At 40.3% G+C, this 9,697-nt stretch overlaps 1 protein-coding gene across 1 annotated transcript; it reads right to left on the reverse strand.

Annotated features, from left to right (window-relative positions):
• Positions 1 to 4,948: 4,948 nt before the first annotated feature.
• Positions 4,949 to 7,550, reverse strand: leap2 (liver-expressed antimicrobial peptide 2). Its single transcript, XM_031851262.1, has 3 exons — positions 7,284 to 7,550; positions 6,562 to 6,737; positions 4,949 to 6,282 (listed from the first exon to the last, which is right to left on the reverse strand). The coding sequence occupies exons 1-3, from the start codon at positions 7,359 to 7,361 to the stop codon at positions 6,228 to 6,230; spliced, it is 309 nt and encodes a 102-aa protein (XP_031707122.1). The 5' UTR covers positions 7,362 to 7,550; the 3' UTR covers positions 4,949 to 6,227.
• Positions 7,551 to 9,697: the final 2,147 nt, after the last annotated feature.

The raw sequence follows: 9,697 nt of genomic DNA on the forward strand, positions 1-9,697 counted from the left end.
TTTTACACACATTTTCTTCGTAAAACTTTGTTTTTGGTCCGACTGTGACGTACATGTTTGAATATCTGGGCGTGTCCGATCTGACTTTCATCGTTATGTCTGTTAATTTTATCGCCCTACATGATGTTGTGTTGACAGTTTATTTTTGCCTAAAACAGTCACATTTAACAATATCTTTTAGAGAAAATAAAACATTCAAAGGCCCAATTTTGCATAAATAAAAGAAAGAACTCCAGCGTCTTTAGTGGTTGAGTCTCATTTCTACAAACACGTTTTCATCTTTGTGATAAAAGTGTTCTTCATACAATGTACGACAACAACTACAACTACAAATACATTGTTTGTTGTTTACTTAAATGATCAAAATTCAAAAATCAAATCTCCAGGAGTGTGTGGTAGTGTGGACCGACGAAGAACCGGAGACATTTAAAATCAATATTAAAAACTCAGTCAGAAAAAGTGAAATAAATGACATAAACTTTGAGACGTGGTGTTCAGAGTTCAAAGTTTGCTGTTGTTAAACAGACACCAAAATACATGACCTGGGGGTAAAAAAAGCTACCAGACGGGAATAAACACAGACAAAGGCCTGGAGGTATTGACTTCTAACACTCATCACACACGCACACATAAAGTCCTCAGGTCCAAGATAATTCAAATGTGGAACATGATGACCCAGTTTGCAGCAGTCAGCATTTAGTCATTCAGTCATCCATTAAGCTTGCAAACTGAATTATGTCATCAGTAAGTCAAATCAGATGTGTTTGAAGTACCTTAGACTTTGGTCCAGACTCGATATTTCAACAAAAAAATCAAATTCATTTCGGCTGAAACATTTAAGACTTTGATGATCGTTACTCAATTTAACACTGCCAAGAAAATTAGTTATGCAAACAATTGTTTTTATCTACGGTTACCCTTTTTATAAATATGTTTGTGAATATTACAATATTAACATTGCATAGGTGCCTTCAGTGTGTTAGTTTCCTTTGTAGCTTGTGGTGAATATAAAACTTTGTGGATGCTGATCGCTAACGAACGTTAACCGTTAGCTGCTGCAGACGCTAATTCTGAGCTAGCTAACGTTAACGTTCAGACACGGAGGACGTAACGTTGTATCATTTATCTGTTAAATTTATGTTTTTTTTTTTAATTCAAACAACTTAAATGGTAATGTTGATTACAACTCTTTTTCATTTCTACAGTATATTTATTGCTGTGGTTGTGCAAGTTGTTGTTTTGTTTTTGACATGTTTTTAGCCCCCTGTCACCGAGGACAAAGAGGAAAATATTTTTCATGGACTGATAAGATTGACCTGCGCAACAGCTGGAAGAATGTCTCTGAATGTTATTCAGTCAAAACTAATAGTGTGCTGCAGGAATGAGTTCTAAACATCGACTGTATATCAGAACTGTAGGAAGTGGAAGTGGACGTAGTCATCGTGACGTCACCCGTTGGTTTGCGGACTGCCGTTTTGAAGCCTCGAGTTAGGGGATTTTGCCACCGCCATCTTGGATTACGGCGGTCACCATGTCGTTTTTTTCGCCACCAATGAATAGAAGTCACCATATTCGGACGGAGGTTGCCGCCTGCTAACAAACGGCTAACGGAGACTAAAAAAGTAATTACGCCGACTAGTCTGCCTTTACAGCCTTGTTGTTGTCGTTCTAGTCCCTTTAGAGCCTAATATTAGTGTTTTTACTTCTGCTGATTTTATTCATGTTTGCTGAACAAAAACGAGTAAGTACCATAAACTTGTGTTTATTTTTCGCAATAATCCAAAATCCAATGTTGAAAATCCACTTTGACTTTCTGTCGAGGGAACCAGTGCGAAGCTAACTTCCTTGTTACCTTCATGTAAAAGCAACCAACTGTGTGAAAGGAACTTTAGATTGTCATGTTCTGTTGGTGGAAGCTTAATAATGTACAGTATGCTAATGTTTGTAAAAGAGAGTAATGCAGGCTGTTAGCTTGGCTGTAGACCTTTGTTTACTCTTTAGTAAGGTCAGCCGTTCAACCAACCAAACGCAATGCAACTTTAAAACTTTGCTCTTTTACAAGATTATGAGAGGAAAGTTCAGGAAGAACATTAAATTCATTAATCCGTCAGGATCGTTGCAACACAGGCCGGAGCACTCTCGTGTTAAACAGAAAAACTAAACTCATGGTAAAGATGGCAAACAACACTTATCATTGTTCATACATGCAGTCAGTATTGTCTGAATGTTTGAACAGTGTCAGCAGTTAAAGAAGTGGAGGGGAGGCCACTGACCAGCTGTATATTGGCTCCATGGGACAACTTGTCATCTTAACACTAATATCCATTAAATTCGGGTTTTATTACCTTGAACGGCAGTATGAGGCTGACGTGAGGCATCTTTAATGGCTTGATTTTAAGGCAGTAAGTCGAATATATCATAGCTTTCTATGTAAGTTTGTGTTGATCATTGAAAACCAATGGAATATCATTTCTGTAAATTAGAGGTTGTTTTAATCGGGTGGAGTTTCCTTTCTCACATTTGAATGTGTCATAGCAGGAAAAGCAACAGGTGTGATTAATAATATGATAGATTAGGTGAGCCAAACTCACCGGTAGGGCTTAGAGGGACTAACATTTCACCAAATATAGCCATCACCATATACGTCTAGAAGACTTTCACACAGTGAAATGTTGGCCAGGACAGCTTGACTAAAGAACACAGTGTGCGAGGCGAGAGGTGCCAGATGACTCCCAGACAGAGTTTGATGGATAGTGATGTGGGCGAAGCTGCCAAGTTCAAAATCGGGGTCGCCGGAGCTTTTCACAATATGACACGAAGGAACGGTAAACACATATTTTAAAGCAGCACTGATATGACACTGGGGCAACAGTGTTTTTTTGATGTGATAACAGCTAATTACTCACATTTACCCTAGTGCGCTAAATATATGGCCAAAAGTATGTGGATGCCAGCGACAGTACAACCGTGGACGTTAATCTGCAGCCTGTCCTCTTCTGGTTTCAGGCCTTGGCTGCAAGGGTTTGACATTCAGCCACAAGAGCATCAGTGAGGCTCAAACGTTGATGTTAAGCAACGAGGTCTGGCTTCTGATTTGTCCCCAAAAGTGTTGTACAGGGTCAAATCTCCATGTTACATATTTTCAATTAAAACAAAACAGACAGAACAATAGATAAAAAAGGAAATAAATAAATAAAAGCCCCTTCTCCCAACTCACTCATTATATCCAAATATTAAGATAAGACTACTTCTATTACTAATACTGATAAATATTGATTAAGTCTAAGAGCAGGAGCAGTAAACGTGTAAAACACATGTGCATCATTTATTCTATACATACCAGCACTGCCTACTATGTCCATATTGTATGTTTATTCCTCATTCTTTTCATTTTATACAATATTATATTTCTGTGTATACTCTGCAACATAGAAATAGAATAGGAGTAGAACGAACATCGAACAATTTCCGCTGCTGTTTGACTAGTACAAAATGAAATTTCGCCAAATGGCGAAATGGCAATTGTTGTTGGTGGCGACAACCACGTCAGTAAAGTGTTAGCGAGTTTGCACCGTTCATCTTCAAAAGCAACGGGGTGTGAGGCGCTGTTTGGCTCATTTTATGTTACCCAGCTGTCCGCTAGCTAGCTAATTCCACCATGCTTTAATGCTACACTGGTTACAGGTAGCACCGGTCACAATGGCAACGCTACACATCAAAATGGCCGCCGCTCTGTCCATCCAGCTTCGTTGAATTGAATGTCCCTTCTACTCCTATTTGTATATCTATGCACATGCTACATGCCCACCCACCACGTCAACCTACAAACATGTCCGATATGTTTGTAATATCGAGGATTACTGGGCTGATTTTTCTACATCAAACTGAAAACTATTTCTTTGTGGACCGGGCTTTGGGCACGAGGTTGTTGTCACGTTAAAATCCTTCCCCAACCTGTTTCCACAAGTGGAACTAAACACAAAAACACACCTTCGACTAAACGTATGTGGTCACTTCTGATGCTATCCTCCCACACGCACTAATTTAAAGTGAGTTAATAGATATAAAATAAGTGTATTTGTATTAACTCTGACATGTAGACACAGATAACTCGCATGGACCTTCACTAAACACACACAGAGGGAACACACATTTCTCATGACTCGTCTCTTGTCGTTGCGAAAGCCCGAAACATCCAGAAACGCCAACAGCTGTTTGACATTTGAACCCTGACATGCAGTTTCGGTCTCGAGTTAGCGCACAAAGAAAAATGTGATTAAATAGGGTTTTAAATCCCTTTCAGATTAGTGCCGGTGTTGGCTGAAGCCAAGCAGCGTTCAGTACGTCGTTCACGAAACTCGTGAGCATCCAGGACGGACCTGCTGAGCATATTTATATTTTATAAGTCTTGTTTTCGGGTGGTTTTTGTTTTGCAACTCCTGTATTTCCAGAAAACAGGTTTATGTGATGTTAAAAGTCGTTGTGTGTCAAATTGAGTCATAAAAACAGGCGATGTATTCCTTGAAATACCTTTATCACTCATGAAACATCCTGCGGTGAGGTCATACTGATAAAAGAGCAGAGGAACATTCGAAAGTCAATAGATAAATTCAGTTGATTTTACACTCCAAGTTCCAAAAGGTTTGTTTGCTTTTGTCTGAATATTTTCTCTCAGTATTTCTCTTTTCTGTACTTTTCTGTAATATTCTTCCTCGCTGCAGGGTAACAGATGGGAGAATGGTAGTAACTTGTGATTTATTTTAGTTTCGCTGCATGTTGTAACATCTTAATAGTAACAATATATGTGTATTAATCAGCAGCTCAAAATATTCTCAAAGAAATGCAATATTTTTACCTGTATGAGTAATGTTTGCAAGACTACAATGCCCAGCTGTTTAAGGAACTATACATGTGACCAGTCATGTGCTTTAACGTACATTATTTTAAATTAGGAACAAATGCGTTTTTTCCCCCCAATGCTTTTATTCCACTCTTCCCCCAGCCTTCTACATGTAAGTAATACAGTACTTACAGTGCACAGTACAAAGATAATTCGGGTTTCAAAAGTGCAATCCTACTCAAACATTTCTCAACGCTGAGTGTACAAAATATCAGCAACCACCTGCTCTGTGCGTGAAGTAAACCGTGCAGGCGAAATCCACAATCGCTTATCGATGTGAGGAGATGGATGTGCAAAAAAAAAAGAAGAAAAAGGCTGTGCAACTATTTGTTAAATTGGTTCTTGGTTACAGATTTAACATTTCTTAAAGTTCCTGCTGGAGAAAGCTGAAATAAATCAAGTCGGGAGTGATTGATTATTCTAAAACAAAACCATTAAAATATCACAAAACAAAAAGAAAATAAATGGGTACAGTTTTAAACAGAGGATAAAATAAATAAATTATGAGAATCACTGCATTACACCAAATCAGTACACATTCATAACATATGTTATGAATAATGTTGCCATTGACTAACTTTGACAAGATCTTGGGTTTAACATAAAAGTGTCGCTATAAAGAATGCCAGAAGTAATTTAAACGGTTACGATTGCAAACTAACTCAAATGATTTCTCTTCGGGGAAAGAAGGCGACGTTTATATGTAAGATGAGACACATTATCAGTGGTAGTGATTAGACCTTCTACGCACACAGTCAAGTCATAACTTATCAAAACGTGGTCAAAATGTCGAGGTTGTCTTCCCCTTGACATCCATCATTATCTGTTCCACATAGTTGTTTTTAAGACGTTACTTCTAAGGCGTCATGATATCAGTGATGCCAGTAAAACCTTGTTATCAAGCTAGTTAAACATCAGACTTTACATCATATGTGGAGATAACTGAGAAAAAAGTACTTTTTTGTTTGTATTTTGACTCACAGAGAGTTCAAGGCGAAGGGATTTTGGTACAAACAAGTATTTGTTTGCAGATGACCACATGATGGAAAACATCGAGTTTAAAATGACTCCCGTCTTACATTTTTGCGCGTTGCCTCAACCCTCCTCTCATCTTAATGTGAGTAATTGTTCACATTTTTTACCTTTTTGAAATACATCGAGTGGAGCATATAAACATATATTCGATATTATCAGCAACGTATTGGCACACATAAATATTTTGTTTTAAAAACGATTAGAAAATCCCAGTTGATGAGATCCTTTTCATAAGGTCTATGGCCATGTGTAATATACATGTAAACACGCTGGTTGTTTCCCACTCGGACGTCTAGTAGTTCACGGGCCCTGAGGTGGAGCGGTGGCTGGTGGAGCAGCGTCCCGCCCTGAAGAGAGGGAAACCAAGAAACAGCTGTGAGACGACGTTCATTGATGCCATAAATGAACGCACTACGACACAATACAAATTGGACATTGTTATGCAGCTGAGATCTTACAAGTGATACATCATATAAAGAAATTAATTGTATTTACACTATATTGCAACCTGAATTAGCTACTTTTTACATGTACTTTATCTTCTTACACCATTATTTTTACCTCCACTTGAGTACAATTCCCTTGAACTGTCACTTGAGTCAGGTATTGTATACTTTAAAATGTACCTGCAGAGTCCCGTGGAGCATTCGTAGTTGTTCTGGCAGTAAGCTCCAAACGGTTTACTGTTCATGATCCTCCACAGCGGGGTCATCCGAGCTATCCTTCTCAGCACCGTGACCTTTGATTCTGCCTTCTGGTCGGAGCTGGACCGGACCTGAGGCACCATCGGACCTGCACACACCTGGTATCGAACACAGACAGATGCACACGGGAATGTTCGTTAGAAAGGAACAAAACGAGGCGCAAAGAACTCCATTTAGATGCACTGAACAAAACAAATCATTTACTAGCTTTAGCTCTGGAGCTTTCTACCATATCTAATGTTCTTCATCAGCTGGAAAGTGGACCTTGAGTTAAGATTTCTCTGCTAAGGTAAATTTTAACACTCAAAATGAAAGCACTTCATCAAAAAGTAAATGTATTTGAATAGAACATTTATACCTTAATATTTGTGCCTTGCAATAGCACAATTGCAGTACTTTTCTTCAGTAGTTCCCTGTTTTTCAGTGGGTTTCTTTGCACTTATAAAACGCATTTTCTCACTTGTGTCCAGACTTTAAATGACCCTTTCTAGTCATCCTGATACTTTCCCCCGTATCAACATAACAAACATTTGTTTTACAGTGTAGAGAAAATGTTTTCCAATATTTACAACCTCAAAAATAACTGGTGTGTTCGAACACAAGAGAACAAAATTCACTTTAGATTTTCGGGACAATGCACTCACCTGCTGAGCCAGCATTAGCAGCACGATGCACAGTGCCACCGCTGCTTTCCTTTGGGTGAGGAAACCTTTCTCCTGCATCTTTTCACAGATTTCTCTTTTACCAGTGAAGACTGAGGCTCTTCAGTCGATCTCGAAGCAGCTGGGTTCCCTGATCTCCCAACGCTCTCTGTAGGACTCTTCTGGGCCTGCTGGTAGTCTGGAGGCTTTGCGTGGAGGTTTGAATTAGTTGCACCGGTTTGCTGGAAGTTTCCCTCAAGTCAGCCTGGATCAGCTGTGACCCCGGCAGAGGAGGAGGCTGTGCTCTCCTTTATACGGACTGGCCCCGATCCCACAGGGAGAGGAAGCAAGGAGGGAGGGAGAAGGAGTCACAGTCCACCCCTCTCTCTCTCTCTCTCTCTCTCTCTCTCTCTCTCTCTCAATCTCTCTCTCTCAATCTCTCTTTATCTGTCTTTTCTGGACGAAATGTGACACTTGCAGAAAAAAACAAGCAATTTCCCAAAATGAGGCCATCCAACACATTCCTTATTTGTGGACGTTCCCTCTTCTTCTTCTTCTTCTTCCTCTTTTGCACATACATGTGCAGATTATGTGAGTAAGGTGGACTGGACGCCGCACATGTGATCGTAACATTCAATGACTGGCAACATGAAGACACACAGCTGGGTAAAAAAAAGGGTTTAAAGAGGCAAAGAGGTCACTGGGTGTGTGTGTGTCTGTGTGTGTGTGTCTGTGTGTGTGTGTGTGTGTGTGTGTGTGTGTGTCAATGCCACAGTGTGTGAATGAACTTCATCGGTGAGATAAGGCTTTATCAAGCAGCAGAGTCTGTGTGCTGCAGTCTGTCTTTGACCTGAACAGTTCCACTTATACAACGTAGACGGGATATGAAGAGGCAGCAGGTGTGGTTTACATATAATGTATGTTACGTGGAGCAATCCACAGATTACTTAAAGGTTCTCTACGGGATATACGGAGCATTAATAAAGCCCACCCTCCGGTTGCCCCTCGGGGTGACACTGTCAGCTCTGACAGCACTGTTGCCGTTGTTTGCGTTGCTTGCACCGCGAACCGGCTCAGACAACTCTTAGTTGAGAGGCGCGTAGAGGCAATATATACGCTCTGAATTTTGAATTGAGCAACTTTTAAGTAATTCCTCTTCTTCGGCCTTATCTAGTTACTACAGAGCAATGCATGTCTGGGTACCAAGTCCAGTCCTGAGGCTAGGACTTGGTATCGGGGTCAGTGGAGAGTCAAAAGTTTGTGGCTTTCATAACTAGCTCCCAAAGATAATTCAAGAACCGCAGGCTTCTTGCAGTGGAAGCATGCAGTGCAATCTGTTTTCATGGATTATCTAACTATAGAGCCAGGAATCGGGCAGTGTTTGGTCGAAATTTGGTGCAATTTGGACAAGTGGCACTTTCAAAATGAACTAAAGACCTCTGCATGTGTGTCTGGTACAAAGACAGAATAGTACCGACTGTGTGGGTCTCATTGTGTTGAGTGAACCTTCAGTAGTGGCTGGATCTCATCGACTGGCGTTAGTAAGACAAAGGTGAAAGTGTCAGAAAAAATGATGGATGTCTTAACAAAAGATCTTCATCAAGGGCTTTTATTTTGAAAGGCATCTCAGGAAAAGCCTCGTGGGTCAAAAGGTCATCAAATGTGCATTCCTTTAAGACATCTCTGTGAAAATCTCCCCGTCCATGGTGATGTCATACCAAAGCAAAAACTCTTTCAAGGGGCAAGTCAGGTCAGCCAAGAGACGAGAGAGGATCACAGATGGACGAGATGGAACATTCCTGTAAGCTTGTTCATCAGCGAGAGGCCTCCCGAGCACCACGAGACTGACGGGAATCCCGCACTGCATGAACCCAGAACATCTGCATTATATATATCGTCACCAGCCATGACTCATCGGATCGTTACCTGAAGGGCTCCGAAGCCGCCGGAGTCAGAACTGCATCGACAGAGAGGATTGTGGTGCTGCGCTAATGCAGGACAGATGCAAAAGAGTTGAGCTTATGCAACTGGTTTAAATGCGTTATAGTGGCGTGCACACATCAGTCATATCAATAAATAAAAGGGACATTTCAAAGAGCATTTAGCGCCTTATTAGAGGCACATTTCAGACTAATGAAAACCGTTGACACGTAAAGTTTGATGATTCAGAAAGTCAACTCAGCTCGTAATATAACTTTGTGATAGACGCCAGTCAAACTTATTTATTTTCCCTTTTCTGCAGTGTTGTCCTTAATCACTTTTCAGTTAAGTTGAAATAATGTGGGGTCACTTTTGTGTCTTTATTATGCAATCAACAAACATAATGTATCTTTGTGGTTGTTTTGTGTCACTTTGAAATTGCAGGGTTTCTTTGTTGTCATTGTGTGTCTCTTTGTAGTTGTTTTGTGTCTCTTTGT

Source organism: Anarrhichthys ocellatus, unplaced genomic scaffold, assembly GCF_004355925.1.
Source record: "Anarrhichthys ocellatus isolate YVR2014 unplaced genomic scaffold, GSC_Weel_1.0 scaffold11, whole genome shotgun sequence".
NCBI lineage: Eukaryota > Metazoa > Chordata > Actinopteri > Perciformes > Anarhichadidae > Anarrhichthys > Anarrhichthys ocellatus.

Bases quoted from the DNA above. Each gene is read 5' to 3' on its own strand.
- leap2 (XM_031851262.1), bottom strand. From the start codon at position 7,361: ATGCAGGAGAAAGGTTTCCTCACCCAAAGGAAAGCAGCGGTGGCACTG. The intron at 6,738-7,283 runs GTGAGTGCATTG...GTTCGATACCAG, and splicing joins TGCTAATGCTGGCTCAGCAG to GTGTGTGCAGGTCCGATGGT. The intron at 6,283-6,561 runs GTACATTTTAAA...CCCTCTCTTCAG, and splicing joins TGCTCCACGGGACTCTGCAG to GGCGGGACGCTGCTCCACCA.